The sequence below is a fragment of the Vicugna pacos genome, chromosome 1 (assembly GCF_048564905.1).
Source record: "Vicugna pacos chromosome 1, VicPac4, whole genome shotgun sequence".
Classification (NCBI taxonomy): domain Eukaryota; kingdom Metazoa; phylum Chordata; class Mammalia; order Artiodactyla; family Camelidae; genus Vicugna; species Vicugna pacos.
The window spans coordinates 55342773-55370411 of record NC_132987.1 but is presented as its reverse complement, the minus strand read 5'-3'; the positions used below and the strand labels follow the sequence as shown (position 1 = coordinate 55370411).

At 41.9% G+C, this 27639-nt stretch overlaps 1 protein-coding gene across 3 annotated transcripts in view; it reads left to right on the top strand.

The window, feature by feature from the left end:
• The first annotated feature begins 1114 nt into the window (after positions 1-1114).
• MASP1 (MBL associated serine protease 1) overlaps positions 1115-27639 on the top strand; it is a 63415-nt gene continuing 36890 nt past the window's right edge. For 2 of the 3 annotated variants that reach the window (XM_006200977.4, XM_006200979.3), the window contains exons 1-2: positions 1119-1468; positions 9007-9238. In XM_006200977.4, coding sequence (XP_006201039.1) covers positions 1464-1468; positions 9007-9238 — 237 coding nt within the window. In that variant the 5' untranslated portion in view covers positions 1119-1463. Of the gene's footprint in view, positions 1469-9006; positions 9239-27639 lie in introns of all 3 variants that reach the window. The other variant, XM_015236610.3, reaches the window with a different exon arrangement.

Sequence of the window (27639 nt, the reverse complement as noted above, 5' to 3'; positions counted from 1 at the left end):
ATTCTGACTCTGAGTCTAGTACTCTTTTCAAATTGAGTCTCTCTCTGAATGTGGTGTGTGTTTGAAATGCCATATGCACTATAATATGTTAGTGAGAAGCAGTACAATATATTGGTTTAAGAACTCAGATTCTTCCCCCTTCACTTTCTAGCAGTGTGATCTTAGGTAACTTACTTAAACTCTCTGGGCAGTTTCTTCATCTGGAAAATAGGGATAATATTACTACCCAGCTACACAAAATGTAAAGATGATTGAAAGGAATTAATACCTTACTAGAACAGTACGTGACACAGAGTGCTCAGTGAATGTTTACTGTTAGCCATAGTAGCAGTAAGGAGTAATAAAGGGCTGGATAATCTTGTCGAATTGGGTAACCTCTGAGCCTCAGTTTTCTCATTTGTAAAGTGAGTATGGCGCTCCCAAATTTGTGGGAGTAATTGAGTTGACGTTTGCACCTAGAACTGTGTCTAACACAGAAAAAGTTCTCAGATGTATTTTTTACACCTAGACGTCTCTCTCCCTATTCGGGACTGGCGGTCATTGTTGTGGGGAAAGGAATTTTCTTCTTATTTAGCTCGGTTTAGATCAGGTGCTGCGTTTCTCCACAAACCCTGGGTGTAGGCATGTGTACAGGCCGAGGTCCCTCCACAGCCATGGGATGCGGGGCTTTCTGGCTGCGGTGGGTCCTCTCCAGGCTGTATCAGGCCTCTGCACACTCTGAGTTGGTAAACAGCACAAGCCTGGCTTTTAAGTGGCAAAGAATGACTAGCCAACTGCAGGGCTGGCTGCCTCTCACATGCCGGGCCAGCCGCTCTGTTCACAGGAAAACCTGTAGTTGTTTGCAGACAGACAAGCTTTGGGATTTGGATCTTTTTCCTTTCCTAGTGTAGTGCAGATGTTAGAATTGCCTTCTTAGTTGGTTGTCCCCATTTAATTGGTGTCCTTTTGCCAGGGTCCCGAAGAAAACCAGAGAACTATAGCCATCTGGCAAGGGAAACCAAAGAGAAATCAGACTTTGTCCCTCTCCACCCTCCACACACACGCACGCGCGCGCACACACACACACACACACACACACACCATGATGATACAAATACCTTATTTGAGACGCTCAGTTATTCTCTCTCAGGGGCTGGAAGCAGCCACAAGGGGTGAAGGAGGGAGCTGGAGGAACATATCTTTTAAGGAAGAAGACAGATTCTGTTCTGTCAGGTTCCTCTGAGTGTGTGTAAGAGCAAGTCAGAGGAGAGAGAGAGAGAGGAAAAGGCAGAGGGAGAGAGGGGGAGAGGGGATCTGTTGCAGGCAGAGGAAGGCGTGACCTGAATGGAGAATGCCAGCCAATTCCAGAGACACACAGGGACCTCAGAACAAAGATAAGGCATCGCTGACACCACACCGGGGACGAGCTCGCAGACAAGTCAGGCCGGGGGGACCAGGCAGCCAGGAGCACCCAAGACAGGAAAATGAGGTGAGTGCCAGGGCAGAGTGGGCACGGGGGTCCCTTCAGGGACCAGGTGTCAAGTTGCCCTGGAGGGTCTGACCTTGTCTACAGGCAGACTCACCTGCGAGTCCTGTGGGTGGTGCAAGGGCTTCTCATCAATCCTTGGGGCTCTGAGAAGGGAGACTCAGGCTGGGGCCTTCCCTGGGACTCCGGAGACATGCAACTTGAAACGGGAGGCTGTGTGTAAATACCACCAGACGCCGCCGGAGCTCGGATTTCTCTCTCTGGCAGCACAGGGTGCTGCCTGCTGGCCAGTGTGACTTTCCTCCTGTTGCCCACACGGCTGAGTTTTTGTTCTCCTGTGCAAAAAGCATTGGTTTAGCTCTTCCAACACTTTGTGAGTTAGATATGTGTTTGTGTGTTTATTTGTTCTGACCGGAAGAAACCAGCTTCCCACAGCTCAGCTCTGTGGTTTCTTAAACCTTCTGAAGTTTGCTATTTAAAAGCTCAATTTAGAAAACTAAAAACCTGTCCCCATTTTATAATCCCCTACAAATATCTACATTTCTCACTGAAATCAGAGGCTGCTAGTGGCATGAATCAGGCTATGAATTGCACCAAGTGGCTCTTAAAGGGATATTACAAATTGGAGAAAGAAATTCTTTGGAGTTCTCAACCTAGGACCTTAAATTCTAATTGTTTCCAAGCTCTTCAGCATTTCATATTCCTCAGCCTATACTTAGAATTACTTGATCCTTGTTACCAGACATTCCTTATAAGTTTTCCTCTGCAAGTCCCAAAATCCAACCACCATAATTATTTTGGCTACTTAAAAGTGCTAATGATATTAAAAATACAAAAAACAAAAACACTCTGCAGATATGTTAAGTCCCTTAACACCTCTTTTCCCATTTATTTTCTTCTCAGTTGGAAAAGGGTTTCTATTTGTTTCTCTTCTGCAAAGTCACCTAGCAACTTTTCTGGGTCTAGGGGCAATGAGGGGCTTCAGCCTGTGATAACTCTGAACTCAGATTACCTGTGGTTCAATGAGATAATCGGGTCTTTAAGGTTAATCCAATCATTCTGTTCTTTTTAAATCCACTGTAATTTTAAACCTGCCATCTAACTCCATTTTCCTTTCTCCTAAAAGAGATGAGATTTATGCCCATCTACATTAAATGACAAATTTGATTAATCTGTCCACCATTCGAATCCCACCCTGACACCCAGTGCCCCAGCCATACCATACTACAGGGCTAGTGATCACTTCTGTGTCCTTGTGTTTGCTCATCCTTTAACCCAGAATAGCTCTCCCTCTTATTTCCACCTAGAGGACCCGATTGTTCAAGCCAGCTCAGACATCTTCTAAGCATCTTCTTTGTGCTGTCTCTGTGCTTGGGAGCTACACCTCTTCTTATCTTTGTAATATCTCCTTGTTAAAATGTCCACCTCCTCTTCCAGGACTGGATGTTCCTTAAGGAACAGGACCTATGTCTTGTTCATCTTTGTATGCCCAGCACCTAACATAATGTCTGTTTTCCTGTTAGGTATTCAATAAACATTGGCTGAATTGAATTCAGTTGTTCAATAGCAGAACTTCTACTGGAAAAGTGCTCCACTAGAAGCCTCTAAAAAGTCTTGCCTCGCATGGACACAGGACTTCAGATTTGGAGTTTTTTGTTGTTATTGTTTTTTGTTAATGGAGGTACTGGGGATTGAACCCAGGACTCCATGCATGCTATGCATGAGTTTCATCTGGGCTTGAAATTTCGAATGAGTGAAGTATTTATGGAGAAATGAGGATAAAAGAGTTAAACAAATTGCCCAGAGCCACACCAATGATCTCGAAAAAGCCCAGACCCATACTTGGATCTTTGGGCTCCAAGTTCAGGGTTTTTTCTACTGTTTTCTGCCAGACCCTCAACCAAGGATGTTATTCTACACCAGTGGCTCTTGATCCTAGCTACACATTAGAACCACCTATGGTGCTTTAAAAAATTACAATGACCAGGCCTCACTCCAAACCAATTAAACTAAAATCTGTTTGGGAGGAGCTTTGGTATTAGTTTGGGGTTTTTTTTGTTTGTTTTTTTGTTTTTAATTTCCACATAAAGCCATGGGTTTTTGAATTATTTTTCACAAGATTAATTGCTTTGGCCAGATGCCTGGGCATGATATGGGCATGGACCCAGCTTCCTCTGTGAGCTTTTGTTATTCCCTTCTTCTGCTGAAGCTAATTCACCATATGGCACTGGACATGACACATCACCTCTTGGGGTATCCTTTTCGTCATCTGTCTAATAAGGATGTTGTCAAAGAGATCTGTACAGTCCTTTTCAACTCTTCTACCCCTAAACAGCCTTGACGTAGTGTAGGTGGAAGTGAGGAGTGAGTGGAAAGAAATAGAAATTGTGAAAAGTGAAATAGAAATTGCTGCTCATTCCACAATCGTTGATATAGGCCAGCATTTTTATGCATTCCTAAGATTCTGCTCCTACAGTAGAATGCATGAAATCCTAGCTTTATAGGTTACTTCTGACATTTCAAGCAAATGTAACTTAACTTTCTGATTAGTTGGAGAATAGATAGCAGGTGTTAGAATTTGTACAGCCGGTGCCTGGTGGATAAGAAGCCAAAAACATTCAGAAAGTGTGATGGGAAATGAAAGCCGCCACTTACATCCTTTGATTTGCAGCCCCGAAAGCAAGCAAGCAAACATATGCTCAGGCTTATTATCTGAAAGGAGAGATTCATTTCATATGTTCGAAACTGTTTTGAGATGCAAACAAAATAGAACAGAAAGCTTCACAGGCCTTCCTCCCACGCTGACCAGTTGCCTACTACACATGGTCCTAGGCCTCAGAGGATAGATGGGGCCATCAGCCGGGGCCAGCACCTGATGGAACCAGCATGAGGAAGCTCAGCATCTCCTCCATGTGGTCTGGAAAAAGCAGACATGGAGAAAGCTGACCTTTCATAAGCTGGGTGTCGCTGTTGCAGGGAAGTCCTGTTTGGGAGCCAAAGCTCATTCCTAACCCCTGCTTTTCGGGAAATAGCCGGATGGAGTAATCAGAACTAATGTTTGTGCCTAGAGCTGGACAGTTAACAAAGTACTTACTTTCCAGTCCTCCTTTACTTTGATGGCAGCCCTGGGGGTGTCATTATTATCACCAGTTAGTGGATGAAGAAACTGAGACAGAGACCTCACATGACTTCCCAAATGGGTTGGATAAATAAAGTCAAAGCTTGGCCTTGAATCCAGCTCTTCCAACCTAAGACCAGTGCTCTCCCCTCCTGAAGCAAAACTGAACCAGAATCCCCAGATATACCCTTGGTATATCTCCTCACTTGAAAATGGGGCTGCCCTGGGTCCCACAAGGAAAAATTTCTAGACCCAGCTTTCCTACTAGTTCATGGGAGAGCTTGGACCTATGCCTTCCCTTCTCTCTGCCTTGGAGGCCCTCCCTCCACAGATTGGTTTAAAAAAATATTGACCCTGGCAATTGGATTAAAACATTTTGTTTCCTTAGTTGCACCTCACAAGTTGCTATTGTAGGGACCTTGGAAATTTTTTAAATAACATTTTTTTAATTGAAAAAATAGCACGAAGTCCTTCTAGACACATTTAAACAATTTATATACACAAAAATAAAGTTAAAAACCCTCATATTACCATGTCAGAGATAAACACTGTTAATACCCCACTGATATCCTTCTAGGCCTTTTGCACTTATGTATTAAACTTTTATGAAAATATTATATAAGACAGCCAGGTAATTTATCTATGTAATTATCTCATTGTGTTTACACACTCAAAAAATCACCTGTGTGCATATATACATTTACATTGCATCTGTTTACTGGGAGGAGTGGAGCAGGTTGGGGAGAAAAAACTTCCTGATTGGCCAAACTATAACTATTAATCTGAAGATGCTAGTATAATTTCCCGGAGGTTACTTTTCAGGCTGTATAAGAGTCTGGCCCCACTTCCGTGGTTTGTTCATTTATTCATCATCTATTATATACTCTCTGTGTAGGCTCTATATTAGGTCTTCTACATACATCGTCTCTAATGTTCATGAGAGGCCTGTAAATTAAAGATTATTATCTTCATTTTACATACAAGGAAATGGGAGCTCAGAGACTAATTACTAAGATTTCACAGCCAGTAAGTAGAAGAATTGGGATTTGAACCCAAATACATCTAACTTCAGGGGCTGTGCCTAAAGCAGTGCAGTGTGATACGTGCTCTGACTGGAAGCATGCACGGGGGCTGGGATCTGGAGGAGTGAAGGATACCCCAGATATCCTGGAAATCTTTGAGCTGGATGGTGGAGGATAATTAAGACAACCAGGTGAGAAACGAGCAGGGCATGCATAATGGGACCAAGGCCTGGACGGGCATGGCGTTCTCCCAGAATGATATGCCAGAGTGTGGCTGCACAGAGATGAAGCTGGATGGGCAGGTCCGCACTAAATCAAAAAGGGCTCCTCAGCCTTCCCTGCAGCAGATGCTTTACCCTGCACGTGCGGTGGAGCAGTGTGGGCACATCTGTGTTTTAGAAAATCAACCTTGGCAGAAGATGGCTGAATGGTATGGGGCCAGGGAGATCAATCAGGATGCAATAGCAATAGTTCAGATAAGAAAATTTAAATGAATGGACTGGAGAGGAGCAGTGGATTTCCAAAACACAAGAAGCAGAACAAATAGGATTTAGGGAAGAAGCTGATGAGCCAGGTTTGGGACATTTGAGTTCAAAGTCCTTGGGTCTTGCTGTGGGAGCAATCTATTTGATGCCTTGTATGGTGTATATTGATCATTAGGGTTTTGACCAGCCTTGGACATTCTGCCTCATTATTGCATCAGCCACTTTGGGTGTGTTCTGTAAGTTTTATTGAATTTTCCTTGCCCCTTATGCAACTCTTAACAGCCCATTATCTCTGATTCCTACAGCTGGAAATAAACTGTAGGGTTTTGATCCTTTTATAAGATCACCTATCTTTTTTACCAAGAGTAAAAACAAAAAACTTGTTTTGCCCATTCCTTCTTAATTCAAAAGTTTACATATCTGGATTGTTTTTGTTAATCCATACTACAGATGGTGATGGGTACTACAGATCCCATCACCAAGTGTAAGTCTCATCTCTATAGTATCGTGTTACTATGGCTTACTTTTTAGAAAACTGAATCAAGAGTTTATGATTCTTAAATGAAGCTGAGATGAAGAAATGATGTCAACTTCCACCTAATTATGAAATTTACATTTTTCAACAGGAAAATGATATGCATTAGAGTCCCAAGTATGGTATTTTCTCGGCAAGTTTAATACTATTTTCAAATCTTTAAAAGAGCACAACTGGAAGAAACTTCAGAAATTGAGTTAGCACACACTGTCAGTCAGATATAAAATATTTCCATCATCATAGAAAGTTTTGTTGGACAATGCTGATTTAGATGCTGTCACAGAAGACAAGGTTTAAAGAACTGAGATGAAAAGTTTTAAGCAGGGAAACACAATAGGTCATTTCAAAAATTTAAATAATCTATTTTAGGAGGTGAGGAATAGACTATGATATTTCAAAAAACAAAACCAGAATATAGCTACCATTTGAGTGCCTGATGTTCAGTGCTATGTTAGGTCAACTTACATATATTATGTTATATAATACCGATCTTGAGTGCGGTTACTGATGAGGAAACTGAGGGCCAGAGAGATTAGTTAACTTTTAGGATTATACAGCTAAAAATAAAAGGCTCAGGTCTACATGATTCCAAAGAACTATACCATACTAGATGTAAGCTTCAAAGATAGAATTTACTTCAGTCTTATAATATAGTTTTCCAAGGATATAAATAAGGTAACTTTTTTTTAAATTCACTTGTTGATGGACATAGGTATTGTTTACTGTTTTGTTTTTTCATTACAGATAAAACAGAAATATTCATGAACATGAATTTTTCCAGACTTACTGAGGCAAAATTGACAAAATTTGTAATATATTTCAAGTATACAACATGGTAACACAATATATACATACATTGTGAAGGAATTTCCATAATTAAATTAATTGATATACCCATCAACTCAGTTATGTTTTTTTTACTTTTTTCCCCTTTTCCAGTTTTATTATGTAGCATTATTATAGTTCAACTGCACATACACATGATATTGCATGTAAATACATATACACAGTATACTGCACATTTTTTTAGTTTTCATGTATGTACTAATTATTGTTTCTAAGAACAGATTAGATCTTTAGCTTTTTAAACTTACGTAGTTATCAAAGGAATAAAGCCAACTACAAAATAAGAATCCACAGAATGCGGTAATCCAATCATAAAGGACAGTCAAATGTGCTTACACATATTTAAGAAATCAAAATAATAATTAGTTCATTTGTGTCATTATTATTATTATTAAATAAATTCTTCATATAAATGATGTCATATGGCATTTTTCTTTCTCTTTCTGGTTCACTTCACTTAGAATGACAATCTTCAGGGCCATCCATATTGCTGCAAATGGCATTATTTTATTCTTTTTTATGGCTGAATAGTGTTCCATTGTATATATGTACCACATCTTATTTATCCAGTCATCTGTTGATGGACATCAGTGTTGTTTCTATGTCTTGGCTATCATAAACAGTGCTGCTATGAATATCAGGGTGCATGTGTCTTTTTGAATTTTATTTATCTCTGGATATATGGCCAGGAGTGGGATTGCTGGATCATGTGGTAAGTCTATGTTCAGTTTTTTAAGGGACCTCTATGCTGTCCTCCATAGTAGCTGCACCAATCTGCACTTCCACCAACAGTGTAGGAGGGTTCCCTTTTTTCCACACCCTCTTCAGCAGTTATCATTTATAGACTTTTCAATGATGGCCATTCTGGCTGGTGTGAAGAGATATCTCATTGTAGTTTTGATCTGCGTTTCTCTGACAATTAGTGATGCTGAGCATTTTTCATGTGCCTATTGGTCATTTGTATGTCTTCATTGGAGAATTGCTTGTTTAGGTCTTCTGCCCATTTTTTGGATTGGGTTGCTTGTTTCTTTGATATTAAGGTGTATGAGTTGTTTGTTTATTTTGAAAATTAGTCTCTTGTCAGTCATATTTTGCAAATATTTTCTCCCATTCTGTAGATTGTCTTTTTGTTTTGTTGATGGTATCCTGAGCTGTGCAATAAATAAGGTAACTTTTGAAGTAGTTAACTATATCATTAGAACAGCTCAAGCTGAACCTGAATAATCTTCTATCAAGAATACTGGAATTGATCCCTCTGTGAGGAATGTTTTAAAATTGTTCTAAGACTCTGTGAATGGATACTAACTATGGAAACAATGAATTGAGAAAGTGAAATATAAAAAAAAAGAAAGAAAGAAATTGAGTTAGCACCTTCCAGTATTATAGCCTGGGTAAGCAAGGCCCAGCGCAAGGGAAGTCCCTGCAGCAGGTCAGTGGCACAGATATGCTGGGAACTTGGTCTCTCAGCTGTTGATTTAGTTAAATGGCAAAGACCTGTGTCCATGAATGTGAGTGAATCTATGTATGTTTTTCAGGTGGCTCCTTCTCTGTCATGCTCTGTGCTTCTCCTTGTTGAAGGCTTCGGCCCACATCGTGGAGCTTAACAATATGTTTGGCCAGATCCAGTCGCCTGGCTATCCAGACTCCTATCCAAGTGATTCGGAGGTGACTTGGAATATCACTGTCCCAGAGGGATTTCGGATCAAGCTTTACTTCATGCACTTCAACTTGGAATCCTCCTACCTATGTGAATATGACTATGTGAAGGTGAGACCCCTGGTAGTCCCCAACTGGGCCAGGTTCTCTACTAGAGAATCTGCTGAGAGTTAGAGGAGCCTGGATGAATTAGATGCTGTTTTAACTTCCCAGGCTGGCAGTCTAGTGAGGGAGACATACAGTGTTACAACATGAGGAATGGAGGTTGGGGGTGGTGTGCTAGGTGCAGGCTGAGTAGCTAGACCTAGAAAGTACCTTGAGGAAACTGAGGCTGACAAAGTGTGGCTCAGCCAGACACAACCTTCCCTTTTCCTTTCTGTTCTCGAAGTCTTTAATGTTTCCACTAACCACTGCTCCAATGTCATCTTTAATTCAATAAGGCAGAAAAGGGCAGAGACCCCAGAATAAGCATTAATCAGAGTAAGCTATCATTATATCCAAAGCTGAAGCATTAGAAAGCATTGCCCAGTTCTCTAGGCAATGATCAAGTGTCTGGAAAATATGGGGTATGCAGTAGGGGACAGTAGGAGGTGAATTTGGAAGGTTGGATTGGGGTGAGATTCTGAAGGGTCTTGAAGATGCTAGAGTTTGGATTTTATCAGCAAAGGGTATGGGCAAGGGTGGGGGTCACTATCAGAGGTGGATGTGAAAAACAAATGAAAAAGGATCAGGAAATGATTACAACATCAAAACAACATGTTCTGGAATTTAGGGAGAACCCATAAACAATGCCATGGATGGGAAGCTATTCTCCTTTAAAAGTGGGGCTAGAAAGCTTGGAGTCCTTCTGAGAGATCAAGTTTATTAAGGTTGTATCTGGTTCAAAAGGATGTGGAGACCTGAGAACCTACTCTCCAAATCCTCTCTGGCTTCCTCAAAGAGGCTTTCATCAAATCACTTTAGAGTAGATTTTCTATATTTTTGGTATTAATATAGTCTCGTGTTTTTAAAGCCAGTAATTCAACAAGAGTTAATGTTATATTAACCAGAATGTTTGATTAACAACAATGTAGTGTGTTTGCAAGGTGCTTTTACACATATAAGTTCATTCAATCTTTGAAACAATCCTATAAGGCAGGTATTACTATCCAATTTATAGGCAAAGAAACAAATCCAAGAAGGTGAAGCAGGGCACCCGAGATTGTACAGCTAGTAAATGATGGATTAAGACTCCAAACCCATGTCTTGTGACTTTCAAACCTGTGCTTTTCTGGCTTTACCAAGCTGTTCAAAACTATTCCACCAGCCCCAGAATACTGCAGGGACTTACAAGACCACTGCAGGATGGAGGACGGGGAGAGGCCAAATGAGTGGAAATGTGAACCCCTACCCTGATTAAACTCATTTTAAATGTTGAGTGTTAACTGATTATAGATGTTGAGTATGCATCAAGTATCCCATTTACAGCAGTTTCGGACCTAAAAACTTTCTAAAATTGGTGCTCCATGGCAGTTTTGTCAGTTTCAGTACTATTAACATTTTGAGTCAGATAATTCTTTGCTGAAGAAAGCTGTTTTGAGAATTAGAGGATTTTTAGCAGTGTTCTGGTTTCTACTCACTAGATCCCAATGGCACCTCCCCTCCAGTTGTGACAACCAAAAATGTCTCCAGCAGTTACCAATATCCCTGAAAGGTGCAAAAATCTCCCCATTTGAGAACAATTGCTCTATGGAATGCTACCTTTCTTTGAATGTCCTGTGCTAGGAACTGTGAGAACTTAAGGACACTAAAGATCTAGTCCCTTAAAAAGAGAGATGAGCCTATAAAAATAGCCATTGCACAAGGTGGAAAAGAGTAATGACAATAAAAGACTGACAGATAAAGAATGAGAAGAGGTAGAGTTGGTAACTCTAAGAAATGATGAGGGTTGGTCATCTAGACTGATGTATAGTTTCTGTAAATTCATTAAAAATGGAGCCAACATCTCAGAGTCACAAGGATCAAGCAGGGAGTGTTCACTGGGACCCCAAGTGTTCATCACCTTAAATGGAGATTTTTTTCAAACAGGTGAGTTATATCTTCCAAACCCCAGGAGAAGATACCAAACCCCAGGAGAAGATACATTCTGGGTAGGGGGCATTAGATTAGCAGAATCCCCCAGCCCATTCCCCCAGCTAATGCTGGCCATAAAAACATGATATTCTCAAATATTTGGGTTGGAAAGTGAACTTCGCAGAAGGAAAATGACCAAACATTGGCTTAATACAGCAGTAAGTTCCATAGATTTAAACAAGACTAGATGAACTTCCTAATTGCTTTTTTCTCTACTTTTAAACATGTCAACCATCTAGAAATTTTGTCAGTGGAAACACTTGCCTTTATTGGTAGCTGAGACCTCAAGACCACAAAAATTACAATTAATTTTTCTTTAGCTGTGACAATGACTTATTTTCTTTTTAATTTTTTTAATTGAAGTATAATTGATTTACAATGTTGTGTTAGTTTTTGGTGTACAGCATAGTGATTCGGTTACACATACACATATATTCTTATTCATATTCTTTTTCATTATATGTTGTTACAAGATATTGAATGTAGTTCCCTGTGCTATACAGTAGGACCTTGTTGTTTATCTATTTTGTATATAGTAGTTAGCATCTGCTAGTCCCAAACTCCTAATTTATCCCTCTTACCCCTTTCCCCTTTGGTAACCATAAGTTTGTTTTCTGTCTGTGAGTCTCTTTCTGTCTTGTAAATAAGTTCCTTCATGTCATTTTTTTAGATTCCACATAGAAATAATATCATATTATGTTTGTCTTTCTCTGTCTGACTTATTTCACTTAGTTTAATAATCTCCAGGTCTATCCATGTTTCTGCAAATGGCATTATTTCATTCTTTTTTTATGGCTGAGTAGTATTCCATTATGTATATACACTACATCTTCTTTATCCAATCATCTGTCGATGGATGTTTAGGTTGCTTCCATGTCTTGGCTATTATAAATAGTGCTACTATGCATATTGGGGTGCATGTATCTTTTCTAATTAGAATTTCTTCTGGATACATGCCCAGGAGTGGGATTGCTGGATCAACAATGACTTATTTTCATCATCCCCTCCTACCTCCACCTCAAGAATTGATTTCAATTCATATGTAATCATTTCTTGCAAGTTCTCCTCTTTTCAGACAGATGCCAAGTCTGACTTGTTAGGACTCCTTTATCAAGATAATAAACACACAACAGAGGATTTAACTAATTCCTTTGCCCTAAATAAATTGCATCCCCCTGGCAAGGCAAATTAAGGAGGTGACATCAGCTACATTTTGCAGTGAAAAACATGATACTTTTCAAGGAAAACAATAGAATCTGAAGACATCTTCTGACCCTGAATTAAGGACACTGCAATACATTTCTACCCAAAGCTTGGCCTTTCTGGCTGGAGGATATTTTGGAAACTGATTGATGGTTTCAATCCAGGGTGGTGAGACACCTTCCTGAAAGCCCAGGGAGATGGAACTAGGCCCTTTGGAAGGGCAGCATGATCTTGGGTTCCTCCCTGGGATTCAGGAAATGTCTGTTCCAGTCGCAGATCTGCCACTAACTTTCAAATGATCTGGAGTAGACAGTACAATCTTTGAGCACTCTCTCTGCTCCAAAATTAGACTTGTGACCTCTGGGCATAGTAAAGAAGCAGTCTGCATGAGGCTGAGCTGCCTGCCTGAAGGGACCTCCAGTTCTTGTATCTCTGATTTAAACACATTTTTCAATTCCTTTAGAAGAAAGGATTAACATATTGGGCAGGGAGAGCATGAGATATTTCTTTGCTTGGGCATGCACTGCCCAATTCCTTCCAGAATGTCATCCCAGCACTGGCACTGGCCTCCCCACAGAGGTTCCAGCAGCCGTGGGTCTGAGCAGTCCATTACTGGCAGGACACTGCACTCTGTCGGCTGACAACCATTGTCCCCGTGGAGACAGGCTGTGTGCCTTCCCCATACATTCCAGGCAGAGTTCCCCTACTGGACTCAAGATCTCACAGAATGTCAAGCCGCAGGGGCCCTCTGGAGACCCCCTAGTCTCGTGTTGTTGTTGTTATTGTTGTTTTTCAAATATTTTCTCCCCAGTGAACATTTCCTTCTAACAAATCTTCTAGCAGGCTTGATATAGAAAACAGAAGTGGGGCTGAAGGTAGCTCAGAAGCTCACTAGCTCACTCATTCTCCTTGGTCCATCTGAAGATCACACCTTGCAGGAATTATAGCTTGAATATTGCCTAAGTTCCCCAGTTCAGGGACAAGATTAGTGCTCTCACCTGTGAGAAGCCTTCCAATCAAAACCCATTGACTTTTTCTAATTGCATTCTTCCCCCTAAGCCTCCACCACTAGAATGAGTGGCTTTCCTGGCTATAAATGAGAAGGTGGCTCTTCCCTTTTTGCCTGAGTAAAGCATGAGCATGCCATGTCATCTTTGGATAAGTCAGCACCTCTTTCCAAAAGTCTGTTTTTTCATATGTTCCATGAGAGGGTGAGATGAGATGATCCCTGAATTCCCTTAAATTGCAGAATTTTAATCCTAATTCTCCTTGCCAGAGCTTGCCAGATTACCCCACTAAGCCCTCATTATCCTAGTTAGGGTGATGCTAGGAAATGGTAATAATTTGTTGCAATGGTGACTTCTCAAAGTTCCGTGGTCATAAGCACTCCATTAAGAGATAACAGTCTGGTGAGGATGCCTTAGTGACACATCATTTAAAGAAGACTTGTAAATGTATCATGCTAGCACTGTCCTTTTCCAAGGAACTTTAAATATCACTCATTTCCGTTTGATGGGATAATATCCTCTGTTTTAAGGCTTTTTCACTCTTTGATTGAATCCCCCTGGCAGGCCTAGGAGTGGGTTTAAAGGACCCTCCAGCTCACAGGAATCCTTTTCGACCCAGCCCCAGTCCACAGACTGCCCTTCCCATCCTGGCCCATCAGATTGATGATGACAGAACTGCTGACACAGCACATCGGTAGCTTGAAGAAGAGCAGGACCCTAAGGCTATGGCCCAGATGCTCTCATTTGATGAAAATTCCTCTCCAGCCTGATTTCCCGCAGTCATTGGTCTTCAAGGCACATGCACATCTGCACAACAGCATCTGCTTCCTTGGAATGTGGCTGCAATGTGTGGATTCCTGTAGCGCACAGATGAGACAAAGGAATCACAGCTGGTTAACACTGTAGGCAAGGGGCAGAGCACAGATGCTGGCCAGGCAGTTGGGAGGCCTGGATTCTTTGTCATTCTCTAAGTAACCCGGGGCGAGTGACTACTTTTAGAGAGGACTCTGTTTCCTCGTCTCTCAAATATGGAGGGTTGAACCTGCTGCTCCCTAAGGCCCACCTAGTGTTGATAGTGTATGCACCTAAGACTTCAGGAATCGTGTTCACCTCCACGATCATCATGACAAGCCCAAGTCACACTGGGACCAGAATTTATATCTCAAAACTTTCAGTCTTTTCTTCTTTTAAAAATGTTATGCGACAGTGGAGTCCCATTTATGGATGCTTAGGTTTTTAAGTGTAATGTAATGTAAGTTAAGTGTAATGTAAGGCAAACATTGCCTATAGTCAAACTTATTCAGTCTCTTAAATATGGCAGAGCACGGTCTTTTAGAATGTCCAGAAGAGACTTTTTTCCCCCAGAAATGCAACAAATTACAGTCCTTTTGGTTGAGTATCAGATGCAGTGGTCGACTTTTGCTGAGAAAGGAGCCCTGGAGCTATAGTTACTGAAAATTGTACTCAGAAACCAGAACCACCAAGGGAACAGCAGGTTCACATGTCCTATTTTCAAATTCGCTTCATGGCATCTGTTCATTGGAAAAGGAGATAATAAAAACCTGCGTTTGGTAAACGCAGTAAAACACAGATTTTTATTGTCTCTCTCTTTTTCTCCTTCTCTGATTGAGTGCGTGTAGCTCAACTGGCACCTGTTAAATGCTCATGTGATGTAATGCCACTTTTCTCCCCTTAACCCCGTAATCTAAATATATTCAACATTTCTTCCATTCTTTCCACCGTTAACCCCTTGTTCCAATTCTTATTCCTCTCACCTAGTTTATTGCAATAGCTTCGTAAATGTCTACCAGCTGTCAGTCTTTCCCCAGCCAGTCCCCCCTCTACATGTACCCAGGGAGATCTTCTTAAACATTGCTTTGATTGTGCCACTCTCAAAACCTTTCGATGGTTCCCTGCTGTCTTTGGAATGAAGTCCAAGAATCCTATTGAAAACCCACCATAAGCTGGACACTGCATCAAAGACAGGGCCCATGAAGATGAGTGAGACAGTACCTGCCCTCCAGGAATTTACAGATTTCATCGTGTGTTATGAGACAAGTATATAATTAATAAGTTAAAGCTGGGCAAAGCAACACAAGGGTATGAGTGTAAGTTGTGGAGTGGTCATTTCTGGGTGTTGAAGAAAGGCTTTGGAAATAGTTGATATTTGAGATAAATCTCGAAGGGTAAATAGGAATTTAACAGTGCAATTTCCTAAGCTTTCCAATCTCCCTAAACATTGATTTTGTCATTGTTACCAAAAAAAGACATTCTTTTGGGGGTTTTTTTGTTGGTTTTTTTTTTTACTTTTTTTTTTACTGCAGTAAAAACATTGGTTTACAATGTTGCATTAGTTTCAGGTGTACAACAAAGTGATTCAGTTTTATATATATTATTTTTCAGATTCTTTTCCATTATAGGTTACTACAAGATATTGAATATAGTTCCCTGTGCTATACAGTAGGTCCTTGTTATTTTTCTGTTGTATATATAGTAGTATGTATATGTTAATCCCAAACTCCTAATTTATTCCTAAAAAAGATGTTCTTAACGATGTAGTATCTTTCTCATGGGTTATAGAGGGTTTAAATGAAATGACAGTAATGAGTGGAATCAGTACTGCAAAAGGCAATCATGCCTAATGTTTCAGAGATCAGGCTCTAGAGCCAGTGAGACCTGGAGTCAGGTCCTGCTTCCACTTCTTTCAGTTAGTAAGGATAGTAATAATGCCTATCTCCTGGGCCTATTGTGAACCCAAGTAGGTAAATGCTTTATTGACAGATGTCTAACACCTGTGCAATTAGTTCAGTGAGTAGTACTGTAGTGGTAATGATGGCAAGGGTGTGAGCACTAATGAGCCTGCTGGTGTGATGGATGCTCAGTGAGTGTCAGCCTTCTCATCGGCTCTGACTCTACCACTAACTGGCTGTCTATGACCTTGCTCATGTCCCTCAGTTTTTTCAGGCAATTTATGGAAAAAGTACTTTGAAAGGACAATCAAATGCAGGCAGTTGCTTATTTCTCCTGTGTGTTCACCTTGTGGCAACACACGTTTATGGCACTTTCTGATCTATTGCCTCCTGTGATTCTCACGGACTAGGGAGAGCAGGGGTTATTACACGTAATTTACAGGAAAGGACGAAGAGCATCAAGAGCTTAAGCGGATTTGTCCAAGTCTTTATAGCCAAGCCGGGTCTCCGTCTCTGGTCTTCCTACTCCCAAGTCATGATCTTGTCTCTCCACTGGGCCCTTCTCAGAGCAGCTTTTATCCTGGTAGGGATTTTGATGTGCTTCCTGGCTATAAGGGAAATTTAGTAAAAGTTCGTAAAACTGAAGGAACTTGAGGGCCCTTGTGTTGTCTAGAGAACTTTATTTTATTAAATAAAGAACTTTCTTTTTTATCCTGACTTAGAGAGAAAAAAATATTTTACAAAAATAATAGGAAATGGAGTCTGAGCTCTGAAGGATGGGAAGGTACTCTGTGGTCCACAAGTCCTAATGGCGAACTCAAGGTCATTACACTAGACTGTCAGCCCCTTGAGTTCAGGGCCTATGTCTGTGTTTATTTCTGGTGGTGAGCACAGTCCCGGGGATAGATCGGGAAAAAGCATGTGTCTTCTGACGGTGAGCATAAAGGAAAGGGCTCTGGTCTGGAAATTAGCCGCTGACTCCTGCTGAGACATTGAGCAAGTCAGTTTTCTGCTCTGGGCCTCCATTTCTCCATCTGCCCAACGAGGAAATTGGACTGGCTGGCCTCTCCAAGACCTTCCAGATGCTCCCTTCCCAGGCTTCACTGGGTCAGTCTGCATCCTGCTGTGTAACTGAGAGATAAGTCCCTCCCATGGCCCTGCTCCAAGACTGACTCCTCTGACCCCCGCTCCTAATTTCTGTGCAATGCTCTGTTTTCACTCAGAGCATGCCCTCGACCTTCAGCTGCTGCCACAGCTCTGCTCATTTTCTGGGAGTAGACAGGAGGGCTTACCCCTGAAGGAAAAGAGAATTGGGTAAATGTTTCTCATGAATTTCAATTGTATTCCCTAGTGGAGTTGTTCCACTCCAGAGACACCTGGTCCCAAAACAAATTCTAGCTGATTCAGAAGAATCAGGAAGTGAAAATGAGCTTCAGAAGAGTGTAATGGAAGCTTATTTTAGGTAGCAAGTGCCAACAGCACAGGCTCTGTAGTGATAGAAAACAGAAGGAAGGTCCCAGCCCTGGGGCAGAGCATGGGGACAAGTGTGGGCAAGTGTGAAGTGGGAGTGCTCTGGGGAACAGGTGTAACCTGGTGTGCAGATCTGTGTGCTTATGTGTACATAGGTTGCTCTCAGACAAACCTTGGTAAAAAGCAGGGCTTGAATTTACTTTGGCGTGCTCATGGAAGAAAAAGTAGGGAAGGGGAGATATTCATTTATTCAACAAATATTCATTGAATGCCTATCATTTACTAGAGCTTGGGGTGTGGGGGTAATTAAGACAGAAACTCCTGTCGGCAGGGTATTTACATTACACTGGGGGGAACAGACAATAAACACTAAATATAATTTAGAAGTTAATTATATAGTGGTAGTAAGGTGATTCACAAAGAAATGAAATAGAGCAGGATAAAGAGGCTCACATGAGTTGGGATGAGAGTTACCATTGCAATATGTTGATCAAGGCAGTCCTTGTGAAGAGGATGACATTTGAGGCGAAAATTAAAGAAATAGAGGAAGTCAGCCACGTGGCTGTCTGGGGAAAGGTGTTCCAACCAAAGAGAACAGCCAGTGCAAAGGCCCTCAGGGGAGAAGTTCCTGGTGTGTTTGATGAACAACAAGGACAGCAGTGTGGCTGGAACAGGAGGACATGGATGGGAGGTGAAGACAGAGAGGCAGAGCTGGGAGCAGGAAGAGCCAGCCTGCTAGCTAGGACATCTGGGAAAGGGTCCCTGCTGAATGCTGATAGGCAATGGCAGACTTTACAGGCTGCTTTCACGCCCCGGTGTTATTTGACCTCCTGACTCTTAGAGAATAGAATTAACGTCCACCTAGTACTAGTACTAGTCTGTGAAAATTGAGGCCTGAACATGTGCTTTAAATGATCAGCTAGGGGATCTGGACTGGGGGGGTGGGCGGAGGAGAAGGTATACTGCAATAGCACACTATTCACCATTCAGATATTCTAGACATTAGTAACCTCAGAACAGAAATCATAGTTAAATGATAGAACAGTTGCACAGTGATGAGTTTTTGTATAATTTATTTCTTTTAATATAATTTAATTGTAAGTTTATGAAACTGAATTTTTCACGATGGCTGTTTAACCACAGCATCGCAAAAATCTCTTGTAAGCTGATACGAGCCAGTTCCAGGGCACCATTGCCTGGGGAGTCTAAAGTGACACATACGAATGGCAGAGCGGTGACCAGAATCCAGGTCGTCTGGTCCCTATTCCAGCTCTGTTGAAAATTTTCCACAGGAAGATTTGAGGATGTACATTGGGGCGAGGCAAGGGGCGGGGCAGGGTCCTGAGCAGTGGCTAACACGCCAGCTCGCACATTCCTGGAAACTGCCTGGTGACACTGGCTCCTGGCGGGTCTGGGTCCCTTCTCTCCGCTCAGCACTTACTTAATCAGTGCTTTCACCCCAGTCCTGACTGTGACATACTGCTGGCCAGGCTGCCTCTGCAGCAGAGGGATACAACAAGGCTTTGTTTTTGCCTGTCCCCAGGCTAGTTTCCAGTCCTGAACAGTTTGGAATTTAGCCTCCCAGTCCCAGAGGGGATTTGCATGTGAATGGGCCTAGCTCTGAAGTCACAGAACGAGTGAGGTGGGGAGGCCAAGCCATTCTCGGGCAAATGAGAGTGAAGTCTTTCCTGGCCCTCCTTCCCAACCGTGATTCCCAGACTCATCCCGCCCACAGCCCCCAACCCTGCCCCACTGAGATGGTAGGCACTGCCAGTTTCCCACCTGCGGGATGCCTGCCTCCCAAGCTTGAGGCCGCCACCCCTCCCCAGCCAGCTCTTTCTTCTCCCCACACTCTGCTGCCTGGAGACCATGTCCTTTTCTGCCCAGAGCCCTCCTAGCAAATGGGCAATCCCTCCTGGTAACAGTGGGATTCTTGGACTCTAAGGAGCTGCCAGCTGTGTCTCAGGCCTTACTCTGTTCAGGGAGTCTAGCATTTGCATGTACACAATACATACCTTCTTAGGGCCTCACCCAGCTCTGTTAGCTCTGATTTTTACTCTGATTAACAAACACACTGTATTGGGACTATCAGTATAACTGGGCCCTAATCCTGGCTCTGCCATTATCTGGCCATGTGACTTTCAGCCAGTTACTCCACTTCTCTGAGCCTGTTTCCCCACCTCAGAAAGGAAAGAGATGCTCTTGATAGCCTTTAATGGCCTTTCTATCTCTGACCTCCCATGGTCGGTCCTCTGATTCCAATTACTGAGCCAGGGCTGGAAGTCAGGACATCTGGATTTTGTCTCATCTGCTACTCCTAGGCTATGAGACCTTGGGGTCTCATGTCACCTCTCTGGTCCTGGAATCACAATGTCTGCCTAAAGTGCATTCAATGCAGGACTGCCATAAGAAGCAAAGAAAAGAAAGAAGGTGAAGATATCCAGTCAACTGGAAAGTTCCACACAGCAGCGGGGGTTTGGGGGGAAGGACTCTACTATTACTGCTGCTAATACAATATTATTATTGTTGTTATTATTATTATTATTTTATGGACAAATGACTTGAGCCTGCAGCCCCTCTCAAATGTGGCCAGCTTGAATCTTAACCCCACTAGCTGTGCTATTTTTACTTAAATGGCTTTCAAGAGCTTCCAAAATGCAATACACACATACACACACATGTACACACACACACGCACATCTCTATTTTCCCCTAGTCTCAGGTTCTTGTCTGGCATCTGGTACCTTCAGTTTGCTCCTTCTCAAGATCTTTAACTCCAGTTTCAGCAGCTGGATAACGTAGCAAGATTGGGCTGTTAACCCCTGGCCCAGTCCCTGAAGGGGACTCACTAGTGCTGAGGGCAACCAGAAGAGCAACGGAGCACTCACTTGTGAGTCAGGAGTCCTGGGCCCAGTGCTGTCACTGAATCACTGGCCTAAATTTGCACATCTAGAGAAATCCTTTAAAACAGAGGAAAGAGTAAGGATTTCTAGATTTACCACTATTCCTTTATGGATGAAAGCTTTTAGAGATCCCTTACTCTAATCCTCTCAAAATTAGGGTAACATCCTTTCTTTGTGACCCACCTCCCAGGATTGTTAGGAGGCTTTTAAAGTGCACAGAGCCAAAGGGACCTAAGATGCCACCTGCTAAATGAGCCCGGCTGTGAGGACTCCCTAGGATTCCTTCCTGCTCTGTCAGCCTAGGACCTCAGGACCTCATAAAAAGGGACGTCTGTGCTGGTGGCTCGAGTGAGATTAGGAATGAAGGTGTGGAAACCTGGAAACAAGAGGGTATCCAGGGGTAGTTTCAGTCTCCTAATTCTTCTCCAAACATGTGAAATTACCCATGTCCCACTTAGCTAGGAATCCAGAAAAGTGTCACCTCAGTTGGCTAAATCTCAGTTGTCTAAAATGGTCCTGTTTTTCTTACTAATCTACAGAATGCTGACTATATTTCAGGTCCCTTTCTAAATATTTTACATATATTAACTTGTGTCATGTTCACAAAGTCCTATGGTTTATTTTTTTTTTACATTTTTTTATTGAGTTATAGTCATTTTACAATGTTGTGTCAAATTCCAGTGTAGAGCACAATTTTTTAGTTATACATGAGCATATATATATACTCATTGTCACATTTTTTTTCTCTGTGAGTTACCATAAGATCTTGTATATATTTCCCTGTGCTATACAGTATAATCTTATTTATCTATTCTACATTTTGAAATCCCAGTCTGTCCCTTCCCACCCCCCAGCCTTGGCAGCCACAAGTTTGTATTCTATGTCTGTGAGTCTGTTTCTGCTTTGTATTTATGTTTTGGTTTTTTTAGATTCCACATATAAGTGATCTCATATGGTATTTTTCTTTCTCTTTCTGGCTTGCTTCACTTAGAGTGACATTCTCCAGGAACATCCATATTGCTGCAAATGGCATTATGTTGTCGGTTTTTATGGCTGAATAGTATTCCAATGTATAAATATACCACATCTTCTTTATCCAGTCATCTGTTAATGGACATTTAGGCTGTTTCCATGCTTATGGTTTATAAATACTGTTATTTTCACTGTTTTACAAATGAAAGATCTTTTCTACAGAGTGTATTCATTTCCTAGGGTTGCCACAAAACTTACCATAAATTTGGTTGTTTGTTACAGTTCTGGAGGGCAGATGACTGAAATCAAAGTGTTGGCAGGGCCGTGTCTCCTCCAAAGGCTGTAGGGAAGAATCCTCACTTGTCTCTTCTAGCTGCCTGGGAGTTGTTGGCAATCCTTGTCATGTCTGGCTGCAGCAACATATCTCCAATCTCTGCCTCTGTCTTCACACTTCCTTCTGTGTGTGTCTCTGTATCCAAGCTTCCCTCTTCTTATAAGAACACCAGTCATTGGGTTAGGGTCTGCCCTAATCCAGCATCTTAACCTAACTGCATGGGCAAAAACCTATTTGGTCCTAGAAGGTCCTGAAGGTCAAGTCAGGTCCAAAAAGTTCAGACTTTAACACATCTTTTTGGGGAATACAATTGAGCCTGCAACACAGAGAGTTTAAATAATTTTCCCAACATCTACTAATCAGTGAAGACTCATGTGCAATTTATACAAACATGAGGTCCCACATGATCCAGTCTCAGTAAAGGGTTACATCCAAAACACAGAAACATAAACAATTGAAGGCAATTCACAATTTGACTCACTGTCTTGAGAACTGAAAAAAAGGCAGAGATGTTCTTATCACAAACATTCTTTTTTTTTTTTTGAAGTATAGTCTAGACATGGAAACAACTTAAATGTCCATCGACAGAAGACTGGGTAAAGAAGTTGTGGTATATTTATACAATGGAATACTACTCAGCCATTAAAAAGAATGAAATAATCCCATTAGCAGCAACATGGATGGACCTAGAAATCACAAACATTCTTAAATGTTCCATCCCTCTCCTACATTTCCCTCTTCCTCTCCCCGCCCACCTCACTCTCTCCCTCCTCCCTCTCTTGTTCCTTCCCCCAAAGTCTTCATGAACTTCACACCAAGGATCTCTTCTGTTTCCCCTCATTCGTTCACTTACAGCCCATCCACTGGCTCCCTGACATGAGACCCACCCTGCCATGCATTGCCATATGTGAATTTTAGTTGTTCTGAGTTTCTTGCTTTTTCAGAATTTTATTTTTCAATGTATTGTTTGTGTGGAGTTAAAGCAAAGATTTTCATCTCTTTTTAAGCTTTGTTGGAACCCAAAGGCTAGAAAACAATGAGAGAAGGTGAGAGAGTGATGAAGAGTCCTCATACCTGACCATGAGGGAGGGAGGAGACTCAGGTGGTTATGAGAGATGGAGGTACTAGAAACCCACCCAACTTCCAAGCTGGTTCAGTTGTCCTGTATGAGTGCTCTCTTTGTTTGTTGACTGGAACTGACTGATTGTATGCCATTGGGTAGAAGCAAAAGGGAAGGAGCTGTGGACCCAAATTTCTTTTTAAAATACTTTTAAAACATAAAAACAGGAAAAAGAAAAATTAAAATACTTATTGTTCCACTAGACATTGTTAAGTTTGCTCTACTTCCTTCCACTTTTTATTTTCTATGCATACTTTCAACAGTTATAATTACACTAAATATACAATTTGTTCTGCTTTTTCACTTAATATAACCAACTAAGAACGTTTCCAGATCATTGAAAATTCTCCATTAATGAGATTATCAATGGCTGCTTAACTAAGTTATACTAGTGTAACTGTGTAACTGTTCCCCTAGAATTGGGTATTTACTATTGTTTCCAGTTTTCTGTTATTATATGTAACTGCCATAAACATCATTGTTCATAAAAGATTTTTTCACAATTAGAATGTCTTCCTCTACATTATATTCCCAGATATGGGGCCAAGGAAGAACTTTCTAAGCCAAGAATAATCCAAAATGGCCTGATCTATCTTAGAAGGTAGTGAGTTTCTCATCTCTGCAACTTATTATAAAAAACTTATTGGAAAAAAAACCCTTATTTTCATAAAGTTGTGGTAGAAAGATAAGAGGTTACATCAGGTAACTTTCAAGGCCCCAGAAACCTATGAGATGGTAACTCTTAAAATTTCAGTTCACCAATGTCAGTCTCACTCTTTGTCCCAAGTTACTCCTTACTTCCCATAACATATCTAGAGTGCTGTGTAACAAACCACTCCAAAATTTAGTAGCCAAAACAACATCGATTTTATTTGTTCATGATGAACAGGTCAGGAGTTTAGGCTAGGCTTGGCAGGATGGTCCCTTTGCTGGATTTGCTTGAGGTCAGTCGTGTGGCTCTAGTCTGTATCAAACAGTCTAGTCAGGAAGACAGAGCCTCTGCGAGTATTGTGACATAATGGCTATTTATGGGAAGGGAACTCATGCCATTATAGGAGAAGCTAGGAAAGTAAAGGTCCCAGATTCTCATAGACAGAGAGTTGGAGGACCACAGAAATTTCACTTATCTGTTCTCCTGAAGCTGTGGCATGAGTGGAAATGTTGGCATTGGCAGGAGAATCTGAGAACTCAAACCCATCGAAGAAGCCAAAGTGGGACAATGAAGGGGGAGCTCAAGGAGAGAGGTCTATGAAAAGCTGTTGGCTCTAAGCAGCTACTGTCTCTGTGGGTTCCCCTGCAAGCCTCTGGTGGGCCTGAGCCACTGTAGGTCATCAGAGCCAGTAGCTGGAAGGAAGAGCTGGATGCAGAGTGGAGGAGAGTGAAGACAAAGTAGAACCTACTGGCATATCTCCATCTGTTCCTCCCTGTATCTGATCATAAAACAGCCTTCAGAGAGTAAGGACTGTTGCCTTCCAAACTCACACACGTTTCTTTTTTGACTAACTCTAACCTGGAACTGTACAGGGAAGGCAATTTGGGGGAACGTAGTTTCCAGCTTAACTAAATGGCCAGCAGGGCAATCCAGACACTCTGAACATCTCTTAATTATATCTGAAAAGCTTTTCAAGGTCCCAGAGAAGATGTCAGAGAGGCTCCAGGATGGAGCTTGGGAACATTGACAAGCAAAGCCCTGAGGCATTTGGGCTTATAGGACGACAGCCTTTTCTTTTTTGCCTCATGTCTTAAAGTAGTATGAGCATTACTGGCTTGGGAATCAGAATGCTGCATTGTGGACCTGAAGCCACTACTCACTAGGTAATGACCTTGCTTGATCCGTTTAAGTCATCTTGGCTTCTAGTTTTTCATTGAGCAGCTGCCAGTGTATTTGTAGGCTCTGTTGAGATGACTTTATGGACATGTGGAGAGCAGCCATAGCTGTCTTCCCACAGAAATTTGGCCAACTTTTCTGCTGCCTAGCCTTCGCTTTGCCTCAGAGCTTTGTGCTGTTTCTACTAAGGCAGAAAATTCATAGGAAACAGGCTCTGGCTTCTCCTCAGAGCTTTCTTCCCTGCCTCTTGTCCCCAACAGAACCCCTTTCCTACATCAGGTGGTCGTGACAGGGGAGGGGCAATTGAGACTCTACATGCCCCAGGACTTCCCAGTTCTCTCTGCCTAGTTGTTCTCTCTACTGCCGCCAGCCCTCCACCTACTATTTCTACCTGCCTAAATCGTACTCACCTTTCAGTCCCTAGCTCAAAGAACAATCTCTCCTTCCTAAGTATTTTCTGACTCCCCTCAGCTGGATGCAATATTTTCACTTTTTAAACCCCTTCGGCTTCCTAGCTTTCACTGCAATACCTATACTCTGGCGATTCCGTAACACATGCACATTTGAGTTCTTATCTTACTCTCCTACTAAATTTTAACATTCCCAGAGGCAGGGGATCTGCACATTAAGCACATGCAACATATAAGTAATTTTTCGCATCCTTCTCATTATAATGCAGACAGAATGTGGTATCTAAGTATTTGTTGAGTTGAGAAAAATATATAAATATTTGTTGAGAACATGCATCCATGTTTTGGTGCCCTAAGTCACAGTAGTCTGAAAGGACACGGCTGTCCATAATAAGAAATAGAAAAATGAAGTCTATGATCCCTAGCCAGATGGTTCTCTATTATTATGAATTTTGTGTTTTCATTTGATAAGGAATTTCCCTTCATCGTGTTAATATGGTGACCTCTAAATGGGACCCTGAAATGGGACAGTCCAAGCAGAAGCCAGGGCTCAGTCCTTGCCTGGACTCAGAAGTCAATGGTTTTGTAGAATTTTACAATCGTAGCAGGGGCCGCATCTATTAAGCAGGGCCAGTGACCCCTCTGTTTAGGTTATGGCTGGAGCTGTCACTGAGCTACATCCTCTCTGGGAGACAGTCCATGCACCCAAGATAAAGTTTCAAGAGGCCCTTGAGCCAGAAAAGTTGTTTGGCAAAGTGCCTATGTCTTTGGTCATATGCTCTGTGGATTGGGGGGTTCCTTTCTCCGGGGTCAGGACAGTTCCAAAGCAAAATTGGTATCAGGAAATGGTCCTGGTTATCTCTCTACTCTTGAGCAAGTCACTGCCCCTCTCTGGACCTCAGTTTCCTCTAGAAGGAAGGGGATTGAAATAGTTCTTAAAGGTCCATCCCTCCCAGCTTGAATATTCGAGAACTCTATTCTGAGCTGCAGGCTGAATTCCCATGGCCCTGAGGCCCTCTCTCCCCTGCTTCTAAAGGTGTATTTGGCTGAGAATTTTCCACAGGCCGTAGCCGGGGCATGCTTACCCATTCTCTGAAACACCCTGGCTCTGCAGGTGATGATCGTTTATCTGCCATTATAAAAAGTCCTTAAACCTGCAAGTTACAAAGAGGGAGGTTGTTTATCACAGCCCTTCATTAGGTCTCTCCCTAATCCAAATTACTCCTGGTTGGTTTCACTTGAAAGTGCCCCTGCTATAGGTACTATGGAACCCAAGAGACCTTGGGGGTACCGAATTACAGGAAGGAGGCTGCTGTCTCTGAAAGTGTTAATGCTCAAGGCATGACTCTTCATTAGTAACTGATTCTGTATTACATGGTTATAGACCACAAACAAGTTCAAGTTCATCAAGTTCTCCAGCAGGAAACAGTCTGAGCATTGAAACTCCTCACCATCCTCTGGTTGGTTTATTTACTATATGAACATGGTGACTTGTTAGAATACTAGGATGTCAGAACTGAGAACATAAAGCTCAGCTGGTTCAGACTCCCGTGGGTAGCTGAGAGCTACCGGAGTCAGCCCTGTAACAGTTCATGGTGGAGTCAGGAATAGGGCTCAGGACCTACTGCCAGGTCCACACACTTCACTCCAAAGCAGAGATTACCAAGAGAGTGCACTCCAGTTCATGCAGTTATTCATGCAAGAAGCCTTCTCCCAGGCCCTAACTCTAAATCTATTCAGTCTTATTTTTATTAAGTTCTAACCATAGCAGCTTAATTGGTTTCTATTTAACAACATATTTCCACGAATAAACTGGTTTAAAAAAAAACAGGACATAAAACACTACATAAAGAAGACATAAGAATTGCAAAGGCGCTGTAGTCTGGGGACCTTCAGTACAGGGCAAGCAACATTACACAACTCAATATCCCCGAGATAGTTGATGTTCATAATAATGTCCCTGGATCACTAAGAAGGGTTAACATGTTTTTGCCTAAGAAAGCAGGGATTTGTATAAAGGACTTTAAAAAGCATTACACCCCCCAAAATTTTTTTAAATTATAGTTAGGTAAAACTTCAGCTACATGGAAAACAGTCAAAATAGCAAACCAGCTGTGATGTTCAAGGAAGTGACATTTCAGCTGTGCAGATAGGTACATTCTGCAGTAGTAAGGCTGGTGTGAGTTTGGCTAGTATCTGCAGAGAAGAGGAAGAAGCAGCAAAGCCATGATCTCATCTTCTGTTTACACTTCAGTTCCCAAAGTTAGTGATTAATTGTCCTTGTGTTTTGTTGCCAGGGAAAATTGTTTTTCTTTAAAACTCCCACTTATTTTAAATAAATAAATCATTAGTTTCAAAACAGAAGTGTCAAATGTCAAGATACTTCTGACATACTAAGCTAATGAACAAAACAATGAATTTACTAGAAGCTACTCGAGATGAGCAGTCTTTGAGAATGTTCCT